This window comes from Molothrus aeneus, chromosome 12 (assembly GCF_037042795.1).
Source record: "Molothrus aeneus isolate 106 chromosome 12, BPBGC_Maene_1.0, whole genome shotgun sequence".
NCBI classification, from domain to species: Eukaryota; Metazoa; Chordata; class Aves; order Passeriformes; family Icteridae; genus Molothrus; species Molothrus aeneus.
This window is the reverse complement of record NC_089657.1, coordinates 9,024,361-9,048,651: the sequence shown is the minus strand read 5'-3', so window position 1 is coordinate 9,048,651 and position 24,291 is coordinate 9,024,361. Positions and strand designations below refer to the sequence as shown.

Here is a 24,291-nt window from a genome sequence, read left to right as displayed (position 1 = left end):
AGAGAGTCTAGCACTCTTTAGGATAAGACAATATCAAAAGACTTTGCAAAGAATTTGTGCAGGTCCCTTGCTGTGTTCAGAGGGATCTAAAACAATTGTCTCAACTTGCTACCTTAGATAAGCCAAGGTGTTTGGAGAGCTGATATTTCATCTCTTTACAACAGAAAATCTTTTCAGCCATGCCACCTTAACAATTGCTAAATCAGACAAAAATGTTTCCTGAAAGCTAAAAAAACCACCATCTTTTGTAGAGCTTATATTCTACAGAAATTGCTCAAGCATATTTATATCACATGCATATCTCATCAGTTCACTTCATTTTCTCAAAGGGAAGGCCTATTTTTTGGAGGTGCATTTCAATCCTCATTTTTACAGAGATATGGTGGTATCAGGAATTTAAAACAATGATCATCACATGATTCTTAAAAAGATTCAATTCAGAATGAGTTGGTGATGATAGAGTCTGGTTGGAGCTGACACCCCACAGCTTTGCACCAAGCTGACAATTCCTGTTAGATCAGGATTGCACTGAAATGTCTGCCCAAGAAGAACACAAATCTGGCATAAAGAAATGTAGCTTCCACTTCTTTTATTTTCCCTAATCAAAGGTTTTTATACGAATAGATTTAAACAAATAGGATTAATCTTGAGAAGTATTTGCTTTAATCCACAAATAGTTTTTGCTAGTTCTACAATGAAAGGATGAACTTCAAAAGATACTAGTTTGTGTGTTGCACCCAAACCTCTAAAAACACACTAAAATTCTTTACAACAGGAAAGGCACACAGAGCAAAAGCCTCTGAAATTGTTTCTGTTGGTGAGAAACTATGGCAAAATAGAGACTGAGCTGAGCTGGCAGTAGAGTAACACCTTATAAAGAAACCATAATTTGTATTGAGTAATTTCACTGAAGAAAAAAATCCCTTCAGACATGCTTTACTTCAGTACACTGAGGTAAGGAAAGTAACCCACAAATGGAAAAAAATAATTTTATACTTGTTTTTTCTTGTGGAAAGTAGATCTGACTCCCTCCATGCCCCACTGGAAAACTTATGTGACTGCCCTGTTTTTACTGGAGGGTTTGTCAAAAAACTGTTGCAGTATCAAGAATTAAGAAAGGGCAACCTAAAGCTTTTTTTTGGACCATACTTTGTCCTTTGATCGACCTCTTGTAAGCAGACTTCCAATATGTAATCCTTGTAGAAAACTGATGAAGATTCACATCACCTGCCATAAACATCCCAAGTGTTCAGTCTTGTAGCAAAATCTTTCATATCTATTACAGGTTTCTGAGCATAAGAAGATTGTTTTCAAAATTGAACTCAAATTAATTTCATCTAACAGGAAAACCAGATAGTCTTACAACAAAAACATATATACTGTATTTCTTTTTTTCCTGTGTTCAGTCAATTTTTTTTAAAAAGTGAGAAAAAGCCCTTCACCTTTAGGTTTCACACAGAGGATAGATTATGATTTGTCTGACATTTCAGGCCCTCTCCTGATTACAGACTGCGGGCTGCAGCAGGTAAGAAATGCCATTTAAGAGACTGTAGCTGCACTCTCAATACCATGGAAAGGTTTTGTCAACCAGCACTCCATAAGCTCTGCTTCATCACAGGGTTTTAATCTGTACCCTGTCACTCACCTTCTGGCATGCAGAGACCTGGTGCCAGTCTGCAAGATTAGAAGCATATTTAGGAGGCAGACTGCATTTTGGGGATGACAAACAGTGCTGGGGTTACACCACTGTTGAGAAGCTGTTGGTGCATAACCTAGTTGGCCACATACTGAAGAAAGGGGATCTGGGGTTAAATTCTACCTCTTTCCCCACATTTACACATGGCTTTAATCCATCTGCTCTCCTACACAAGGACAGCAACAATTTTCAGCTGCAGCTGCCAGCAAACAGGATCAGTAGGACTCAGCTAGGAAATCTCAACATACGTATTTCTCAAGCTGTTAGGCTATTCTTCCTGAGGAAATTCAGAAATAAATATTAAAAGAACAGAAACATTGAAGCAAGCTGGTATGCCAGAAGGCATTATTACAAAACAGCTATGAGATCCCTTCTTTGAAAGACTTAGAGCGAGAGAAATGCAGCAAGAGAGCTGTAAGACAGCACACAGATATAAGATTGACATGAGAGTCCCCAGCTGTCCTCCCTGCAGTTATTATTCCCAAAGCAACACAGTGTGAAACACCAGTGCTGCACTGAGCTCCCTGAGTGCTGCCAACCCCAGCACCTCACCCCACTGCACAGCCCCTGCCCAGGTGCTCTCCCAGCACAGCACGAGGGGACAATTCCTTCTGGCTGACAGAGAGGATGATGCAGAAGGTGCACAGGGAAGAAGCAAAGGTCTGGTAATAACCTGAACCCACAGAATTGTGGCTCAGAACACTGGGCAGCCAGCTCCAAACTGGGAGCACTGGTGTGTGCACACAGCCACAGTGGGGCAGGGCTTAGGGAACTTTGCAGTGAGTAATCCCTGCTCAGCCCCAAATAACACAGTCCTTCACTCAACAACCCCAGCTCTGAGGCATTTTACTGGTGATATACAAAGATGAAGAGGAGGAACATCTGCTTTGCACAACCATGTTTCACAGTGCACAGCACAGCTCCTTTCTGCTGCACCATCCTTAATAGGCACAGCACAAACTTGGCAAAGTGTTCAGCTGCTCCATGCTGCTGATGTGATCATGATGTCCAGCTGTAAGCTTGCAACCTGAAACAGTTACTGAAAGATTGTTTTGGCATTTTTATTGACTTGTGTCTTGCCTCTACCTCCCACCAAGATCACACTCATCAACAGCTGTGAACAGATTATTCTCCTCGCTGCAGAGTCATACTAATGCTAAAATACACTTAAGGTGTGAATCACAAAGAAATGTGTGGGCTGTAATCACCCTACACATTTGTGGCTCATTTTTTCAGTCAAGTTGAGAATTTCAGCAGTCCTGGGCAATAAGTAACAAAATTGTTTTCTCTCCTCAAATGACTCCAGGAAAGTGTCACAAGGTTGCAAGGTCTGGGCCAGTTCTCTTGTTCTGCAGACCGGAAGTTTACAAAAATTTAATACCTTTTTAAAAAAAAACAAAAATATTTGACACATTTATATCCTCTTGATACTACTGAAGTACAGGCATTGTGAATGTGTAGGCAAAACCAAAACTTTGCATTGCAGAACTTTCAGGATCTTTCTGTTCAGGAAGAAAAAACAGGTAAAGGACAAAGGTATGTCTCAAATACCAGTGATCCTAACGGTTACAGCTTCAGACTGGATGTCCCACATAATGTTGGCTTGGTGTTAAATACAGAGCACAGTATAGATATAAACCTGCACGCCCTGACTCATCTGGGGGTTTATTGGTACTTTAATACAGCATGTTATCTTTGCCAAACAGCACCACAGGGGTTCTGTAAAAAAGTCAAATTTGCCTATCAGGTTCTGCCATTTATAAAAAATTATATTTAAATATTTGCTGCTTACTAATGCTTACCAATGTTGTTGCTTATGGATTTAAACTTTGAACATAAATTTTTGAAACACTGCTCTTATGTACATGCATTTTAATACATTAAGGGCCTTTAATCCCCTCTCCTGCACCTGAGGTACCCAGGCACAGTGAGGCTTTAACAGTGGCATTTTACATTGCAGAAAGTTCCATGAAGTCCTTATGGCATTGAAAGGATGGCACTGCAGGTTGGTTCAGATAAGCAGCACCCACAGCAGACTCTGGGGCACGGTTTGAACAGCAATACAGCAGGGCACACACAGACAAACACACACACAGAGACAGACACAGACACATACAGACACAGACACACACAGACACCAGGCTCCTGGCACAGGGCTCTTTACAGACACTTTGTGGTTGCACAAGGCTCCTTCAGGAGGGCTGCTCACACGGGCTGCCAGCCCCATGCACATGACCCTGGCTCTGCTGGAGACGGCATTTCCAAAGGAGCACTGCCAGCTCTCACCAAGCAGCTCTACAAACTAACTGCTCTGTATCAGGGCAATTTGAGTGTGTGGAGCAGCCTCATGAGTAAAAACTTATCTGGTTCCATGAAAAGATGCAACATCAGTATGGTGAGCCAGAATATATGAAAACTGGTTTATCTCTGAAAGATCAGTAGAGATAACACAGAATAACATAATTATATCATGATATCAAATACTTTTTGCATCTACCAAGATTTACTCTTCAAGGGACAGAGCTAAAAAAACCCACATCAAAAGCTGTAATTTCAGGAAGCACAGGAAATAAGCTTTTTGCTCTCTGATAAATACTAGCAGATCACTCAAATTAGTGAAGTGAGAAGTACAAGTTCTTCAGCCTTACAATTTCTTTGGTTTTAGTGGAAAGACATCAGTTCCAATTGCCTGTAGAACCCCATGACTACCTTCCCTTGCTAGCTTGCATATGCAGAAAGATCACAGCTTCCTCATGACAATCAGCTAACACCTAAAGTTAAGGTAATTTTTTTTTTCATAAATTCTAATTGCAGTTGTTTTATCTAGTGGTTTATTAAGAAAATAAAAAAGGTAACACTAGAAAAATCCACATCATCACTGCAACAGAGAAACCACTGCCAGTTATTTGAAACATTAGATACTCCAGGCATGTATGGAGACCCTCAGCAGAGCCAGGAAGCATCATTAACAAACAAAAACAATATGACATCATCACACACTTTACTGCTTGCCAGTGACAGGCTCAGCTTTGTTTGTACAACTGCTGAGTATCACACTGTTTGCATGTACTGATAAGCCACTCCAGAAGCCACAATCCCTCAATGACAACTGACAGAGTTATCTCGAAAGCATAGCTACTACTATACCATTTTAATTCATTATTTTTGAAAGATACTGTATCTTATAATTCTATGTATTTCTTAAAAAGAACTGTTGTGAATTCACTTGCTGGTCTGCAGGCAATACAGGCCACTCTGCTTTTGTGAGCATTGTCCTTTGCAAGTGTTGACTGCAGTCAAGTGACCTCTTGAGGAATTAAAAGTGACCTGCTTCAATTCACAGGCCTTTTGGTCAGAGAAGCACAGTTTTGGGTATTCGTTCAAGATTTTCTTCTGGTATGTTTCAACAGAGATAGCCTGTCTTAATTTTACTCAGGGTATTAACAAACAGAACCTTCCTCAGATCTTCATATTAACAGCTCCAACCAAGGAGCAAAGATTTCCTCTTCTTTTCCTTGAACACCAATGAACTCACAGTTCTTACTAAAACCAAAATTAAGGAGAAACTTTCAGAGTAACACTTATTCTGTCTCTCCAGCTTCTGTATGGTTCTGGAATAACCACTAATGCAGCTGCAGGCCTGTCACACAGCACAGCTGGTTTGACCTACTGCTGCCTTGTTTGCACCAATGTTTCTATTCAGATTTCCCCACTGACAAAAAGCAAGTCAGAAGATTTTGAGGCAAAAGTTTCCTACAACAGTAAGAGATACAAGGACACACATTTACCTACATGCAGGGTCTCATGCTTGTATCAGACTCCAGATTTTAACTGAGTGCTCTTTCTAATTGAGGTAAACAAAACACAAGCATTTTGTTTAAGAGAGATTCTCTTTCAATATTTCATGAAAACTTTTAAACATGTGCAGGGTGCTCACACCTGACCTGACATTAACCAGCCAGTGCAAGGTTTGCTCAGTTCAGTGCCTTCAGCAAGAATGAGAACAAGGTCAGCTATAACTCATGGGGAATGCAAACAGCCAAGAAGGTTTCCAAAGACCACCCTTCACTACAATGCTTTAAAATAAAATAGGAATTTAACAATCAGTCTGAAATAGCTGAGCAAAACAATTTGAAAAACAAGTATTGAGGTTAATGAGCAGAGCAAATGAAATACTATCTATTTAAACTCTTATTAGCCACTACCAGCACAGATAGCAAATATGAAGATGTAAAGCTCTGAAATTCTGTTTCTGGTCTTTAAAGTGTGTAGACAATATGTCACAAAGAAAAAAGCCACTCAATACACATGTTTGTGTCCTGGAGTTTAACCTTCAGAAAGTGAAACACCTCCTGAGAACAGACAGTGGTAGAACATTCCAACCCAGCTTTAAGCCCATTCATTGCATTTATTTTTTATCCCCTTTAGGGAATTGTGTTAATCAATTAATCTGTGATAGTAAATCACTCAAATACCAAGTCATCCATTGGCTTCAACACTGTACCTCCTGAAGATAATATTTCATTTACTGTCAGCCTTCCCTGTTGGGGCAAACACTCTGCCTTAAATACAGGCTAGTGCTGAAAAAGCACCATGTAATCAGTATCTATCATAAAGGAGTAAAGGAGATGAAATCAAAATTACAAGAACAATAATCACTATCCAAGGAAACCTGAGACATTGTGAAAGGCAGTTTTAAAAAGAAAAAGCAGTTTTTACAGCTCAAGCAAATAGAAAAGAAGTTAATACAATTCTTTAAAAGCCTACCCCTGTTTACTCATATCCATTAAGTCCATTGAAAATAATTATGATAAATAGTTCAGCATGCTCCATTCCATTTCTTTCTTTTCTATGCTTGCTAATTCCATACTAATTCTTTCTATTCCATTTTGGCTCAAAACTAACAAAATCACAAGTTTCCTTTGGGAAGAGAGAGGGGAAGGAAGACAGGGTTGTTGAAGAATTGTAAGCAAGTATGCCAGGAAGCAAAAAGCAAATATTGCAGACACATAAGAGATATCCAATAAAAGTGCAACTGTGGGACTATTGCTGCTGGAGAAAAGAGTTAATGTGGCACTTCAAGGGTTAAAGCCTGAGTGTGTGGCTTACAAGATCACATCATTCCAAACTGCTACCCAAATTCAATTTCATCTTCTTAGGCACAAACCAAAGTCTGTAGCACTTAATTTTAACAGTAAATATGCAGGCATATTTCTGATATTAAAAATATCTAGATTTTCTCTCCTTGAGTACCATTTGGGATGAGATTTGAGCTAGCAGGTTGGTATAGTCTGGGCAACTACAACATATGCTCAATGAGACCTTCAAAACTCCTGAAAATTTTATTTTAACACTGGAAGCCTGATTTCAAGGACAAAAACTACTGCTTTCTGTAATTTAATTCAAGAGAACAGTATGGCAGGGGTCACCTTTTAGGGAGGTGTTCCTAAGGCAGAAAGGCAGAAAATAAGGCACAGAAAAGCTGTTCTAAATCTTAATTGCTAAGAACCAAAAGCAACAGGCAGCTGGACCACAAGTGCTGACCAGCTATTCTCATTTGTACTTTTCTATTGCCTCCAGTTTCTGACAATATGTAGGGAACTGCAGGCATTCAGAGCTCAGAATGCATATTTTGAGGTAATTACAGAGAAGTTTAAGAGCAAGAAAAAGTACAACTTCATTTTCTGAGGTGGTAAATGCTGGGAACAAGCACAACAGATGGCAAAATCACCAAATTATGGGTGCTTTTTAAAACCTGTTGTTTACGGTTCACAGACTTCAGGCTTTATGGTTATACTCCTTCTACAGGACATTGATGTGCAAATAAAAATCAAGAGATCCCTCTCATTTTTAAAACTAGATTTGATTCAGACAGAATGAGTTGGACTCAAAACCTACCCAACACGTTTTTTTGACATGCTGCAGTCATCACCTGTCCTGCTTTCAGGGGCTGCTCCAGACAAGAGCAAGCACTAGAAGACCTGGTCTGTTACAAAGTAGATGCAGCAGTAATTTCAACCCAGTGTCCACATCTAGAGCCTAGAAAATTCTGCTTTCCTCGGGCCTGACTCCTCTTTTGACTGACACTACACTAATCAGTTACAAAAAGAGAAAGAAGACATCACAAAAATCTTATTGAGCATAATACAATGGAGCTGACTCTGAGTGAGATTTTTCCGTGATGAATTAAGTCACACTTGCTCCAAGAGGTGGCAAGTTCACTGTACTGGAACTGTCACTGCAACAGCAGGGTTAACAACTGGCATGACAGCTGATCTGTCTTTGAAAAACTGTGATTATTCTCTCAGAACCAACCAAGAAAAGTGGTTTTGTTAGAATTACAGAGTTTTAGCATGTCTTCCTATTTGTCAGTTATCTTCTCAAACACAGGTGTACCAAACTGCACCACTTATGGTTTGATTTGTTTCTTTTCTATATACCCTCTTTGCACTGTGTTAATGCAGAGTTATAACTCAGGCATTTTGGTCATGAAGCTCAGCTCTGTAAAAAAAAAAAGAATCAACATTCAATAAGGAAGATTTTTCAGGCCCCAGTATGTCACAATTGTAAAGCTTTGAGTCAGTTTGGAACAAGGGACCTTCAACAATGCTCCTCCAACCCCCCGGAACAGCAATGTTGCCACAGCTTTCATTAGAACTGTGATCTCAGCGTTTGCCTGTTCAACCACAGACGTGGCTCACAGCTGTGTGAATGCAGAAACCTTTCCTCACCTTTAACGTGGCAGCCAAGCTGGCCATGTGTTCATTGAGAGTGCTCTCCGACTCCTTGTAAGTCAAGCAGGTGAACTGATATTCCTCTGGATCAAAGGCATCTGCTCCCTGCTGCTCCACGTCGTTAGCTACCCCATCATAATAATCCTCAATATCCCCAGGATCCTCATCCTCTTCCTCCTCCTCGCAATTAGGGTCATAATCCTCTTCATTGCTGTCAGAGCCCTGGCTGTTCATGTCCACGGACATCTTAATGCCCTGCCCAACTGCAGACCAGGAAAGCAAGTGCAGCTTCTTTTTTTTCCTCCAAACTTTATCGTTCTTTTGATTTCATCTGAGCTCTGTCTCCTAAGGGAGGAAAAACAGTTTTTTCTGTGCCTAAGAAATTGTAAGAGGTGCCACGTCAACAACAAATAGGTGATCAAGCAGGTAGGAACAGACCAACCCAAGGGCCCAGTAAAGAGGATTCTGCTGTGCATGTCCCTGGTTTGGATCCATTGTGACTCTTGCACCTCCAAAGCAAGGCTGCTCTTACAGGACAGGTTCAGATCCTTCAAGATTGGGTTATTACACTGCATCCTAGTCCCCAGTGCAGGCCCCGTGACTCTGACACTTGGAAACTGGCTGCATAACCTTCACTAAAGATCTTCTCAGAGAAAAAACTGAATTTATCACAAAGTTCTTTATCAACAGCCTGCAATACTGTAGCATCCTCTCTAATTAACAGGAAAAACACAAACCCCTTAACTATGGCCATAGTAGCTAGAAAGGCAACCTGTGATATCCTGTACAACTTGTGATATTCTGTACAAATCCATATTGCTTCAGGACCACAGACATTAAGTGAGACTTAGGAAAATAAGACCAGCAAACAGATCTCTCACATGCACCCAATTTAACAGTCTTCAATATCATCTCAAAAGAAATTGTGATGCTAGTTCATCCCTTTAAATTGGTTCTACTGGATGTGATGTGGCTTGGACCTTATATCTGAAGGGGGAAATAAAATTATTATTTATTGCCTTCCCAAGATATACTTCTTACCTTTTGAATGTACAAATTTATGCTCGGGTGTTGATAGCTGTTATTGAAGAAGAATCAGAACAGCTAACTTTTTTTTTTAAGATTGTCACTTGTTTTGGAAAATTCACACATCTGATACTTATCTGAACTACAAATCTTCTGCTTGTGTAACTGAACCATATGAATTTGAGCTCTAAAAGATTCAGCAGTAAAGCATGAATCAACCTTGAATTATGGTCATCTCATATTTAGTCATAAATTTCCATTTAACCAAATTATTTCATTTAGAGAGAATATATTAAATAGAGAAGAATTAAAACAATGCTGTAACCATATTTTACATATAAAAACATGTATTAAAATCAAAGGTCTATTTTCCATAAGCAGCATGTATTTGGTTCCTTAAAAACACTCCCATTCTGCATGACTATGTTGTCAGCTCTGCCACTCAAATATATTCCCTCAGTATTGCAATTTGTAGCTGCTGGGGAAACCATAATCAAGCTTTGATAATCCTGACTTTAGAGTACAGGAAATCTTAACCACAAATTTTCATTATTTTTCCTCAACTCTTTTTTTTTTTCCTGTTTCCAGTCACTTGACCAGGCAGCAGAGAATAACCAGGAAGAGATGTGATGTACAATTAATTTGAGGGGCTTCAGTGATTTCAGGAGGTACAAACCTCCAGAGAGGCTGAAGACTAGTACCTAATTAAATTACCTCCTGAATTCTGGAGGTATTTCATTCCTTTCATTTGCCTCTTGATTCCTTAGCTATCCACAGCATATGCAGCACACAAACAATTTACAGCACTGCTTTCCACAGGACTTCAGAGGAACAGACACAGTCTCTCCATACTGGAAGGAGACAGATGTGAAATCTGATTTGGCAGACACAAGGCAAACCCTCATCGTTCCCTCTACCCTGCTTAGAGTCTGGGCTTAATCTGCACTGACACTGAGCTCTTGCATCAAAGGAGTAATGGATCTTTACCTGCTAAAACTTATGTTGAAAGAATTACTTATTAAGCCTCTAACCCCAGTGTGGACCATCAACAGCTCAGAGTGCAACAACTTTGTTCAGCCACCACAAAGCCTGAGCAAGTCTCACAGGCCAGGGAACTTCTCAAACTCACTCAGATCATTCCACACTCTAGAGAGAGAAAAAACCCATGAAAACACTGGGCCCTCTGCTATTCCAACACATGGCAAGTCACACCCAAGCACTCAGATGTTTGTAGATATCCAGGTAGAACAGGGGCCTGCCCAGTACCTCCCAATTGCACACCAGTCCCTGGGAAGGGGCTCAGAAGAGTGCAGAGATGTCTCAGCGTGCCACTGGCACAGTTTTGTGAGCAAACAGAGGAACTGTTTGCACAGGAAATGGACACGTGGATTTATCAAGTGGAAAGCAGTCTGCAGGACTGGGTGACTTCTGTGACTCCTGTCCCAAGATTCTAGGAAAGAGCTCACTTCCAGCATAACTGGACACCACAGTGACACAAGTGAAGGGAAAGGAAGCATAAGGCACATGCTCTGTGGACAAAGCAAAGGAGGGTACTTGGAAAACCAGGAACAAAACTCACCTCACCTATAATCAGCCCAATGCCCAAATCAAACTCCTTGAATACAAAGACAAGGCAGAGCTACTACTTGATAGCACTAATTTTTAAGATAATAAAGATGTTAAGCTCAAAAGATAGGGTCAAAAAGCCAGGTTTATTTAGATTAAATAACGACCATAACTCCCAAGACCAAATTATAAATTTTTAAACCACACTTAGATCACTTTCCAATCCAAGGGAGGATGATCTCCTCCTTAACCACCTTAATCCAAGATACTCCTGTATCTTCACTAACACTGATACAATTTAGTCACCTCTCGCTCCAGTCTCTTGCAGGAACTCCTGAACACACCCACCCCTACCCTCTGCTATCTATCACCTCCAACAGTGCCCTTTCCCTGACTCCTGCTTTGCAACACAATTCTTAACAAGGTCGATTGAAACAAAATGCCTTCCACCACATTATGTGATACCACCTCATTCTTAGTCCAAATACATCACTCTTTTCTTATTCAGACCCTTGTGGGATTCCTCTAATAACTCTTTTGGTGGAGACTCCTCCAATTGGAGAATGCTCCTCCTCTTTTTCTGTTGATATTTCACAACCATTTCATACGTTTTTTTCTTCTTTCACCTCTTTATTTATCTGAAACAGAGAAAGTGCAACTTAAGTCTGCTTCCTGGACTCCTTATCCATGTAACCTTTAGACAGGCTAACACTCTTCCTTTTCCCTGAAACCATCCACAGCCTCAGCTCCATGCTGGCCATCAACGCTAACTGCATCTTCATCTATGCCACCCAAACTCATAATTTGTGGATCATCCCCAACTGCCTCCTCACCTATGCAGTGCACACCTCGCTGTTCCTTCTCCACTGTTTTTTAGGTAGGAATTTTTCATCCAAGACTGAGAAACCAGAAGATGCCTGACCCTTTTCACCACAGATGACTGCAGGGACCTCCTTGCAGCTGTACCGCACTTCCCCAGGGACAAACCTGCTTTCCTTCCTCCTGCCAGCCTTGGTTCACACTCGCACGGCTGCCTTGTCTTTGCCAACTTATCCATTTCACTCCTGCCCTTTCTAACCTACCGTCACTTTTAACAAGTTGTTTTACGGATACCTGCGTATTCCAGGGCACCTCCGGGCTCGGGCACCCAGCGCGTTTAAGTTACCTCGGCTCCATTCTTTCGGAATGGGATCGAGACCAGTGCCTCGCCCGTCCCGCACACCGGAGCGCCGCAGGCTCGCGGGAGGGCAGCGAGGAGCGCGGCGGGAGAGAAGCCGTGCGGGGAAGCCCGGGCGGCGGCGGGGCGAGGAGGGGCCCCCGCACGGCCGCCCAGAGCCCGAGAGCTTCGGGCTGCGGCTTCCGCCGGGGCGGAGCGCCGAGCTCAGCACCGGGCACGGATAAACGGCCCCGCATCCCTCCCGCCGGACCCGCGCCAGCCCCGGCGCGGCCGGGCCCCGCACTTACCGGGCGGGCGGCGAGAGCGGCGCCCCGGGCTCCCTCAGCGCGCCGGAACCGCCGGGCCCGGTGCGTCACCTCCGCCGGGCGGGGCGGGGCCGGGCCGGGCCACGGCGCTGGGGCGGGGGGGGGGGGGGGAGCGGCTGAACCACTGCGGGTGTGCGGGGGGAAGCGGCCCCGCGGCCTGAGGAGCGGCCCCCGGGCCGGGCTCGGCCGGTGACAGCGCCCAGTGGCCGCGCCGGGAGCGGCCCCTCGCACCGCCGCCGTCCCGGCCCGCCCCGCGCCCGCTTCCCGGCGTGCCCCGCACTGGGCTAAAGGTCGCGGCGCGGAGGGGGCAGCATTGGCTCGGCGGGGACGCAGCGCCCCGACCCTGGTCCCGGTCCCGCTTCTCACCCTTCGCCGCCGCCGCCGCCACCATGGCGAAGCAGCCGCAGCCCATCAGCCCCTTGAAGAACTTCTTCGCTGGCGGTTTCGGGGGCGTCTGCCTGGTGTTCGTCGGGCACCCGCTGGACACCATCAAGGTAAAGTGGCGCGGGGCGCCCGGGAACGAGGGAGGCGGCCGGTGCTCGGTGCGGTCGGGGCACCGGAGGGTGGACTACAGCTCCCGGCAGAAACTGCGCGGGAGCGGCGCGGGTCCCGGTGGGCGCTGTGGCAGAACTACAGCTCCCGGCAGGCACTGCGCGGGGGGCGGGGCTCGGTACCGCCGCGGGGAGGCCGCGCCGGGCCTCTCTAGGGCGCCCCCTGGCGGCGCGGTGGCCGGGCGTGTGGCGATGCCGGTTTTAGTGAAAAATCGGCAAAAGAGCCGCGGTTAAAGAGCCTCGGTGCTCCCGGTGCTGGAGGGAGATGGGAGCTGGGATGGGCCCGCCAGCCCGGCGGGACCCCGCTCCCTTGCTTCAGGGGGAGGCCCCGAGTGACCCTGTGGGGTCCAGGGAGCTGGGGTCCTCATCCGGACATTATCCCAGCAATTAATTAGTTAAATACATTCACTACTCATGACATTAAAATTCAACCTCTTCTCTTCTGTAGAGGGCTAAAGTGATGTCGGTGTTTCTATCATGATCTTTAGGTCCAGTCACAAAACGTACTCCATAGTAGCCAGAGGTGTTTCTGTCGAGCAAAGTTTAGAATGAAATATTTAATCAAATCATGTTTTCCTCTCCCTCTTACTAGGTCCGACTGCAAACCCAGCCTAAGCCACAGCCTGGCCAGGCCCCACTCTATTCTGGGACCTTTGACTGCTTCAGAAAGACTCTTGTTGGAGAGGTACTGTGACACCTGCCAGATGTATCAGTTGTTTCTGTACATTGTAGGAATGAATCCTACAGAGAAACCCTACAGTTCCTGGGTTGTCAGTTAAATTAACATTTTTAAGCAGATTACAAAGCTTGGGGAATACTTAGTATACATGTGCTCCTGGTATATGTATCTTTGTTTTGCTAAGAAATGCCACCTATGAGAAGGCAGAAGATCTTTAATTTATAGATTTTTTTTTCTCTTTTTCTTTCTTTGAGAGCAGAGTGTCAATTATAGTAATTGTTCAACCTTCTCTAGAAGGTGGACAGTGTTTTTTACTCCTGAATCATCATGATCATGCTGTTGAGCTAGTCTTGTTTTGCTTTTAGAAAGGCACACAGCCTTGCTTTAAAGTCTTTAATTGACAGATAGTCCAATTTTCTGCTTTTTAAGTTTTCTCAGCAGCTATTTACCATTTGGAAATTATGGCTGTAAAGCCCAGCTGTTTATCTGCTTGCCTAAAGTCTCATTTCTAAGTGCTGGATCTCGTTAGGTAACTCCTTGTTGAATGAAAGATCTGCCTCAAAATCTGAAATCTCCTTCCATTGTGGTATTAACAGGTTGTTATATAACCAAACCAAATCTTGTTTGCCTGGTCTCTCCCACAAAGGAGTGGAATGCTGTGCCAGCTCTGAATCCCTGGCAGTTTTTAACACCCCTGCTGCAGCACGGACGTCAGAGCTGAGCCATAATAACAGCCTTGTGATGGAAAGTTCAAAAGCACTGCTGCCTCTCCACTCCTACTCAATACTCATCCATTTCTGTGAGGAAAACTACTAACCCTCTCTGCCAAGGCCTTTTGCTTCCCAGTGCCCAAGGGGAGGTTGAGCAGCAGTGGCTGATCTCTCAGCCAGGTGCAATTTCATGGCAGAGCCAGTTGTGCCTGTAAGACTTCAGAAGGTACTGGGATGAGCTGGTTTATTGGGACAGGGGGAAGAAAGGGGTGCAGAGACCAGCAAATATTTGATTTATATGTCTAGCCTTTATCTAGGAAGATAACTCTCCTTTTTATTGGACAAAGTTCGACTTAAAGGCAAGATAAGTGAAAATAATACAGCTACTGGGGTCTGCATTAGTACTTTTTCATATGTGTAGTCTATGGAAGGAAACATCAGGAATATGATGGTGTGTGGGGGAAAAGTTTCGATTTAGAGTAGGAAACAAAAAATAATTTGCTCTTGACTCTGTTGCAAAGTGAATTCATGTGGGGACTGAAGGAATTCCAGCTGCTCTCCCCAGCTCTTCCTTTAGTTAAAAAGTGAATTCCTTTCAGTGTTCTCAGGTTCAGTGTCAGGATTTTACACTACTGCATTTGACAAGTTACCAATAAAACACAGGTGTGCAGCTGAGAGTGCTCTCTCTTGACATATCTATTAAGGCTTTTATTCAGGGGGCTTTTAACTTCACTTCCTCATACCTGAGATGAACGTGCAGATGATGAGTATTGCTCTAGAAGGGCATCAGTGGTCCCAGGGTTTCCCAGGAAGGATAGCTTTCCTCTGCAGCAGTCCCTGAGCCTCAGCTAAACATGTATAACTGCAAATGAGCAATAAGCCCCTTTATTCCTCTGATCAATTTGAGTGTTAGATAGATCCTATCCTGGATTGTTGCCTTTCCCTTCTCAACAAGCTGAAATGTGTGCAAAGTTTATGCCAAACCAAGTAATTCCTGTGATAATGTTTCTTGCAGGGAGTCCAAGGCTTATACAGAGGAATGGCAGCTCCTATCATCGGGGTGACACCCATGTTTGCTGTGTGCTTCTTTGGATTTGGCTTGGGAAAGAGACTCCAGCAGAGAAATCCTGACGATGTTTTGACGTGAGTTCCTGGTTAATCAGACAGTTGGGAAAGGCATCCTGAGGCTGCATTGTCACACGTTGAGTTGTGGTGTAAATTGGTGTCTTCTCCTAGGTTATAAATATAGTTCTGAAAGATAAACCACTCATGTTTTAATGCTTCTGGAAGCGTGGGAGTGATAGCACAGGCTAAAACAGGCACTGTGTGGGCAGGTGAGATGCAATTCCCTCTCTACGCAAGAAGGAGCCATGAAGGAACAATTCTGGTGTGGATGAGCACAGTGAGAGTTATGTAATGATTGCCTGCCAACAGGCTTGCTATTAACAGAAACTATGGGAGCAATAAATTCATGGTCAAGGATGAATTGATAACATTTACAGCCCTGATTCTCCTTTCCCTGTTAGTTATGAGTCTTCTTGTGGCCCTTCATTAGGATGTGAAAACAGCTATAAAATGTTTTATTAGTATTTCTGAAAAGAGGTGTTTATGAGCAGCCCTCCTCTCAGGCATGCCTGACCTTCAGAAACAGCAATAGGAAGCTCAGAAAACTTGGTGGGGCTTTCTACAAGCCAACCTGTGCATGAAGAAAGCCTCCCTGCCATTAGGTACTCCTGTAATGGGCTTGTTGAGCTGTGATTTACAGCTCCACAGGGACTGGGCTGTAGCTTAGCAAGATTTTATCCCATTATTTGTGTGCTAGGTAGGAGCTCTGTCAGAAAGCAGGAGCCCATCATGTAAAGCCAGCTGTGGTGGGGTGTTTTGGTTTCTGTTGGAGCCTTGTCTGCATAGGGCTGGTGTGAGCACAGCTGGCCCTGCAACACGAGCTGCTGCCAACACAGCTGCCATTGGTCAGGGTGAAGCAGTGCTGAGGTGCTGGGGAACTCTCACTTACCCTCTCTCACACCATGGCAGTGTCCTCATGCAGGCAAGACTGAAGGGAAAGGACAGGGCAACAGTAGGGACTGAACAACAAGTGCACCATGAACTTATTATCACCTCAGTGCCTTGTGTTGTATACACATGGTGCCAACAGGAAGTTTTAAGGAGCAAGCTGGAGAAGGACAGTGTAGTTTTTGGAGTCTTTATGTAGAATTCCTCTCAGCAGAGGAATTCTACAGAGCAGAGCAGTGGAAAAGAACAAATAGTGTATGTAGTGTCACTGTGCTCAGCTGGGCTGTTCTGTGGGTGCAGACCTGACACAGTGAAGGTACAGTGAGCTTGGGACATGAGACCCAAAAATAAAGGTCAGACTCCTGGTGCTGTGGTTATGGGTCTAGAGGCAGGCTGGATGGTTGTATTTCCCATGCTGATTTTGAAGGGAAGTTGTGGAAGGAAGAAGATGAAGAGAAACCTGAGGAGCCTATCCTGCCTTTTCTGGGGCTGAATGATCCCAAGGTGAGCTAAAAACCTCTAAACTTAGTTTGAGTAGGAGGTGTGGAGTGGCAAGGGAGGTCTGAATGGTCTGGAAGATATCATGGGAATTAGAGTAGAGAAAGGTGCAAGAATTGGAATAGAATGCCATCTCTTGGGCAAGTGGAGAGAAGTGGAAGGTGTGGAATTTGATTACATTGAGATGTTAGGCCTTCTTCCTAGGGGAGGTAGTAGGAGGCTGGATGTAAAGATAGTTTTGTGATGGAGAAACTCAACTTGTTTAAGGGATTCTTGTCATGGAGACTTTGCCATGTGAAAGCAGGTGCTGAGTGTTTGGGATAATGACAGGTTGGTAGGAAAGACTCAACTTTGGCAGAGGCTGGAGGAGTGAGAGATTATGGAAAGGAGGCTGCTGGGGTCACTGAGAAGAGTATGGGGGATTGGAGGAGGAAGAGACTGAAGTGAAAGGGAATAAAAATGAATGGGGAATGCTATAGCAAAAAATGTAAGTAGAAGGGGTATTAGCAAATAGAATGGATATGAAGAGCTGAGTTGTGGTTGCTGTAGGAACCAGTGCTTTGAGTCCTAGAGATCTTAAATGTTTAGCTCTGCATTGACAAGGCACTTCTGCACTGATAAAAGCAGTGTTTGCATTTCAAGTTCCACTGATGTGGAGCAGCATCACCTGGGGATGTAGGGATCTTTCTGCCCTTCATTTCCTGTGTGCTGTGTTGTGTTAGGGTCTTTTCTGTTTCCTTGGGGCAGATATCCTCAGCTGTTTGCTGCTGGCATGTTGTCAGGAGTGTTCACAACAGTAATCATGGCTCCAGGAGAGAGAATCAAGTGCCTTTTACAGGTAAGGCATTGGATGGTGGTGATGGGAATTTAATTTTAGGGGTCTTGTCTTTCCATAGCAGGAATTTCTTTGGTTAGTGCATTTACTCTGTTCTGTTTTTTGACAGGACTGAGACAACTGTCATTTAATGCAGCTGTGTCATGAAGAAGCATTAAACAAACCCACCATGACAGTATAAGTACACACAGCATTAGTTGCTCTATTCATTTTACACAGCCCAAGCCTTATGCTGTGGGACACTACATGAGGCTTCCATGGATGCCTCAGTCCACTTCAAAGTATGGAAAAGTCAACTTTTTTTGAATGAAAGTTTTCCTTAAAAAAAAAAAAGGTGTAAACTTGCTAGATCATGAGACTCTTTCTGGTGCAAAGAAGTTCTGTTACCTTGACAGTTCCCATGCAGAGTTAAGGAATGCATTTCCAAACAGTGTTCTGACATTTGGGTGGCTGTTAGCTCTGCACCTTCTGCGGGGGTTTGAAAGTATTGTTGAAAAATGCAAACCTGAAGAAATGAAATGCCATCTTTAGCAGGTGTGGGAAGTTCTGCTTGTTTCAGACTGTGTTGAACTCTGTTAATACAGTGATGGGTGGTCACATGTTAGTTCTGACAGACAGGATATTATCATGGAAGATTTTATACACATACAAATGGCTTTGAATTTCACTATTTGAAGACTACTTTTTGTCTGTGTGGAATTATCTAAGTGACTTGAGTTATTTCAAACTTACACTGTGAAAAAAATAAAGGAGAATCTATTCTCTGCATGGAGCAGTAACCACAGCCTCAGCTTTAACGTGAGAGCTGCTGGAAGAAGTGAGGCAGAGGCTCCCTAGGCAGGAGCGTGTGCTCCTTCCTCTCTGGAAACACATGTGAGGCTCTCTAACCCTTGGCTGAACAATTCTGCATTGACCAGAAACCTTCAGTGGTCAGAAACTCTCACTTTAACCCTGCAGATCCAGGCAGCTACAGGTGAAACCAAGTACAGTGGCTCCCTGGACTGTGCCAAGCAGCTGTACCGCGAGTCCGGGATCCGCGGCGTGTACAAGGGAACCGTGCTGACCCTCATGAGAGGTGAGGGACAGGGCTGGCCCATCCCTGCTGGGGGGCTGCAGGATGGCAAGCCTGACACAGGATGGGAGATCTCACTGTCCCTTTAGGCAATTGGAGGGGTTGTGTCACCCATTTTCTTTTTTCTTTTTCTTTTTTTTTTTTTTTTTTTCAGTCTGCAGAGCTACTCCAGTGCCTCAAAGGGCCTGAGAAATAAACATGAGATTCTCAGTGGGTGAGGAAGAGATTAGATGACAAGGATCAGAGGGATATAGGAAGTAATTAAGATCTGAGGAGCCAAGAGGAATGAGAGACTTCAGGAGAGGAGCAGAGAGAACAAAGAGAAGAGAAAAATGCAGAAGTGGGCCTTTTAAAAAAATTATTTTCTTCTTTTTTTCTTCTTTTTTTCTCCTTGAGAGAAAGATTGTGCCTGTCTGTTACTGTTGCTGTATAATACTGACTGCTTTAAAAAATGTGGTGGCAGCAGTCATGCTTTCTACCCTTTTGAGACTGGGTTATTTTGAACTGGGATGTCATGACCCCTCTCTCAAATACAACAACAACTAAGTAATTGTGCCAGACCCAGAATCCTTTATGTATTTTAGTAATTCCACTTTGAAAAACTGAAATTTCTGTATTTTGTTACTTCAGTTTAGGAATTGGTTCTATCCTCTGCTTCTCACACAAGTGTAGCAGCCTGCAGTGTAACTCTGGCAGTGTCCCTAGATAGGGGCTGGTTCTCCAGTTTAGGCACGGGATAAGAATAGGCTGTGGGAGTAGCTTAAAAAAAACCAAAACAAGACCCATCACCTGCAGAAAGAAATCCCCAAACAGAATCATTAGAACTAATAGTGTGCAAAATTCATGAAGTTCCTGCGATGCTGTGATGTGCTGTGCAGAAATTTGGACAGTTTAGAGCTGTCTCATCATTAGTGTAATGTAACCAGGTTACAGCCTGGCTTGATAGGCTGCTGACAGAAAAGTTATTTTCCAGTTCTTGCCATTAGCACCTGCTCTCCATGGGAAAGTTCAGCCTCCTCTGTCTAAGGCAGCAGAAGATTTTTATTTTGTTTGTAGAAGAGGTTCAGAAAAAAAATCTGTATGTGCTTAGTGGTGCTGCTGGGCTGGCATGGGGCTGGTGCCTCTGGGCTTCCTTTGGTTTCCCACTCCTCAGAGCCTTTGCTGTTTACCCACCAGACGTCCCGGCCAGCGGAATGTACTTCATGACGTACGAGTGGCTCAAGAACATTCTGACCCCTCAGGGAAAGAGGTCAGTGAAATCTCACAGTCACCACTCTCTGCACTTCCCAGACACTGCTGATTCATCTCCCCAGCTACGAAGAGATTTACAGCAGTATCATCAAAACAAATTTTAAAAAGAGAAGAATGGTTGCTCATCTAGTGAGTTGAACTGGTTTGGTCTGGGGTTAGCTGACAATTAAAATAATATTCTGAGTTTCTCTCAGATTCCAGTTTGGATCTTATTAGCCAAGTAAGGAATACTTAAAGTAGTTTCAAGCCTGTATGCACACAGAATGCTGGAGAGCTTTGCTGGATTTTTTTGGGGGGTTTAGTTGGTTGGTTGGTTTGGTTTTTGTTTGGTTTTTTTTTTTTTTTCCCAGAGCATGTGTGTGTGTGCTGCTAAATAAAAATATTTGAATCTTTAGGGTGTAGTTGGTCCATCTTGGAAAGGTTGCTCACATACTGCACTGTCTCTGTCTGCAGCATTGTGCTGCCTTCTGGCTGCCAACCAGGCTGTCTTTTTGATTGTCACCTTAGTCAAAACAAAAAGTTTGACTTTTTCTCCTTTTTTAAATCTTTTTTTCACTTTTTCCTCCCACCCCACTCTGATCCTGCCACAGTGTGAGTGACCTCAGTGTGCCTAGGATCCTCTTTGCTGGAGGCCTGGCTGGGATCTTCAACTGGGCAGTTGCCATCCCACCAGACGTGCTGAAATCACGTTTCCAGACTGGTGAGTTGCATTCCAGGGTGTCACAGCCACACTCCTGTGGTACTCCTGGGAATGGGCTGGGCAGGGATGGAAGGTCTTGAGTGGTGCTTGAGACAACTGCATGAAAAACCCACGGGTGTTCCTAGCATTCTAGTTGGTTTCCTCACAAATTTTTGGCACATCAGGCTGCACTGCTCTGTTTCTGAATCCTTGATAATATAATGATCTTGATTTGAGGTACCTGATTTGAAACCTAAGCATAGAACTCATAATAGTAGAATTGTAATAGCTGTTTTATAACAAATGTAATTCTTTGAGAGGTTTTATTATTTCACCTCAGACACAATTGTATAAATTGTAGCCTGTGCTATCTGCAGTTTATAGTAACAGGGTGCTGAGAACATTGCTTTTGGACTGGCAGCTCTGCTCTTTAATGTCTGTGGCCTAATTACAGTTAGAATGACCCCAGACCTTGTGCTTCAGCAGAGTTGGACAGGTTTTTCCTTGGTTTCTCTGCCAGTCCTGTCAGTGAATATTTTTGTTAAGGCTCCCCATGGTCTCTGTGGACTCAACTCTCCATTGGATAGTGACCATTTTTCTTGAGTCACAAATCATGATAATCAGTGCAGGAAACCTCATTTCTTTTTCTCTGAGCAATGGCTGCTGTGGTTGTTTGTACCATACCAAGGGCTGAGAGGGAAGCCCATCACAGCTTTGTTCTACTGAGTCTCCACACAGTCTCCAGTGCTGCTGTGTGGATGACATGGGTTCATGGTGGTTCAGTTTAACTGGGCTGATCTGTGGCTACCTTTTCAGAGGGCTGGCAGAGGCAGAATTTCCCAGGGCAGTGTCAGGAGAAGAAAGAAATTGTGTTTTGAATAGAGTAGCTTTTAAAAAACACCTCAGCATATCCACGTAACATCAGCTTTGGAACATCCTGTGCTTTTCATTTGAAGTCTGTCGGTGCTCTTGGCTGGGGCATGTGATAGGATCATTTTCTTATTAACCAGCTTCATCAGTTTTTGTATCTGACATTCCTATCACCTAAGTGCAGCTCTTGAGAGAGCTGTGATCAGCAGTGCAAGTAACAGCTCAGACTTCCAACCCTGACAAAAGTTACTCTCCTTTCTTCCCTGCCTGCAATGACTTGATGGTGTAAATTCTTTGGTTTACAAACCAACTTCTGTTCACTGAGCCTTGCTGAGCTCTCTTGTCTGTTTGCTGTAGCAGTGAGAACCTCTAGAAAACCCTGGGCTGTTACCTGTGGCACAGCCTTCAGCCCTCGCCACTGCCACACATCTGGACTAATGTGTTGTGCATCCCTTTCAGCTCCTGCAGGAAAATACCCCAATGGCTTTAGAGATGTGCTGAGGGAGCTCATCAGAGAGGAAGGAGTTGCATCTCTGTACAAGGGCTTCACAGCTGTGATGATCAGGGCCTTTCCTGCCAACGCGGTGAGTGCGCCGGGATCCCGGCTGGGCTTGGGGTGCTCACAGTGAGTGTTTGCAGTCTGGAGGGGACACAAGTGCACCATTCCAGAGAGGTTCTTGTCACTGCAGGTACTTTTGACTGTTGGTGTACAGATTCTGAAACTGTGCTTTAATCTAGGAGCAACAAGTAAATCTTTCTTCAAAGCTTTGCATGAAAGCTCTGTGTTGACTTTCTCTGATAGTTTTTAGCTACTGGTTTTTAGCTGTAGAATATGGAATAAGTTTGGACTCACTTTCCCTTCAATAAATAATGAGCCTAACAGAGCCAAAGTTCAGCCTTTGTGTGGAGGGATACAGTAGAATTCCTGCTTCTGGGTCAAGACTTTTTTGGTCCTCTTCCTCCTTCCATATAAAGCACATTAGGTGTTCATAGTGCAGCAGTTCAAAAGCCTTGCTTGAAAGAGATTGTTAGAATCCTTATTTGTTCTGTGTTCTCTTTTCCAGGCATGTTTTCTTGGTTTTGAAGTCGCTATGAAGTTTCTTAACTGGGTTGCACCTGGTCTATGAAGACTAGGAAGTCTGGAAACGAGAGAGGAGAAGGAAGAGAGTGCAAATCTGCCTCACAGGAATAAATTAATGATCACTTAATATTTCAGGAATAATTGTTTGCCTAATACCTTTTTGCCTTTCTCTCATTCTTTAGGTGGTGCTATGTGCCAGTCAGAAATGCAAGCTGTAACTCTGACAGAGTTGGTGAGGAGCTAGGGGTGACAAATCTCCTGAGCCAACCACAGCAGTGACACTGCTAACACACAGCTGTCACTATCACACGTGCTACCTTAAGTACTTCCTCATGGAAGAAGGGGACACATCTTAAAATGTAGTTCTTTATTTACTGAAGAAACATGTAGCATTAATGCTGAAAAACCTCCTTTAAATTATTTTTGGCAGCATGTACTTAACTCTCAGGGCATAAGTCAGCAGCTGCACGTGGTTGTGTCTGCAGGCAATGTCAGGCAATGTTCTCATCTCCTGTAGTTTGTCACTTGTGGCTGTTTCTGTGTTAACACTGGTTTTAATCTCCTGTGCATGTGCAGCAGCAAACACAACTCAGCAGGGGAGGCCAGAGCTATGTCCCAGTGGGTTTAGAGGTGTTGCAGGTACCATATCAGGTCCTGCACACTGATCTTTTCTGTGGAACTAGGACACAAAATGCATTATGTTTAACATTTGTACTAAGCTTTACTGAGGGAGCCAGTGGGGAAATGTGTTTGATTAACCTGAACTGTTCTCTCAAATCCTTTCAGTCCCATTGAAGAGAACCCAAATCTGATTTCAAAAGTATAGCACAGCTCATAGCAATCTGTGATATGTTTGATTCATCAAATACTGTGTGCTGGCATTCAATCCCTGACACCGACGTGAGAAAATTTAATGGCACGTCCAAGAACTGAATTTCTCTGACATGAGGGGGACACATGAAGAGGACACTGGCTCTGCAATTTTGACTAACTTTATTCTTTCTCCTATTCTTTGGTCTTCTCTTATTAAACATGATCACATTTTCATTTGAGAAGTGACTAATACTGAGAAGCAAATAGCAAATTTTAATTTCTTTTTGTTGTGATGCAGTGTTACTGGAACTCAATAAAACTAGGTGCTGCTTGGCTAGAATGTGTGCTTTGGTTCATTTACTTTTTGCATGGTCATGCATGCTTAGTTTTGCAAAAGTTTTCCAATTCTTAATTCCCAGATTGGTTGGTAAATAAGCTGTGCTGTGCTGTCTTTGATTGCTAACCCTTTGCCTTTTAGCTTTTCAATTTCTGACATGAGCTATGGAAAGGAATATTCTGCACTTGGCATGTTTGCCATAAAAGTCCTTTTAGGTGCTGCATTGTGGATGCAAATTTTTAGCTATAAAGCAACACACTAAATAGCACATTTGGAACAAATAACACATACTTTGTGGAAAGTACCTGGAGTGGTCTCTTGACCTGTACCATGAGGACACAGCCTTCACCTCAGCTTTCCACAGGCAGGACAGCCCTAAAAACTTCTACCCCATGCTA

The 24,291-nt window shown here is 43.7% G+C and overlaps 2 protein-coding genes across 4 annotated transcripts in view; one reads left to right on the top strand and one right to left on the bottom strand.

The window, feature by feature from the left end:
* Positions 1-13,002, bottom strand: part of ARIH2 (ariadne RBR E3 ubiquitin protein ligase 2) — a 35,493-nt gene extending 22,491 nt beyond the window's left edge. Inside the window, exons 1-2 of one of the 3 annotated variants that reach the window (XM_066558394.1) lie at positions 12,871-13,002; positions 8,428-8,775 (exon numbers count right to left, since the gene is read on the bottom strand). In XM_066558394.1, coding sequence (XP_066414491.1) covers positions 8,428-8,676 — 249 coding nt within the window. In that variant the 5' untranslated portion in view covers positions 8,677-8,775; positions 12,871-13,002. Of the gene's footprint in view, positions 1-8,427; positions 8,776-12,486; positions 12,558-12,870 lie in introns of those variants that run through there. The other 2 variants (XM_066558393.1, XM_066558395.1) reach the window with 2 other exon arrangements.
* On the top strand, positions 12,691-23,896 carry SLC25A20 (solute carrier family 25 member 20). Its single transcript, XM_066558396.1, has 9 exons — positions 12,691-12,998; positions 13,648-13,740; positions 15,460-15,587; positions 17,703-17,793; positions 18,748-18,865; positions 20,039-20,111; positions 20,704-20,813; positions 22,122-22,246; positions 22,727-23,896. Exons 1-9 carry the CDS (start codon positions 12,894-12,896, stop codon positions 22,787-22,789), a joined length of 906 nt encoding a protein of 301 aa, XP_066414493.1. The 5' UTR covers positions 12,691-12,893; the 3' UTR covers positions 22,790-23,896.
* The last annotated feature ends 395 nt before the right edge of the window (positions 23,897-24,291 follow it).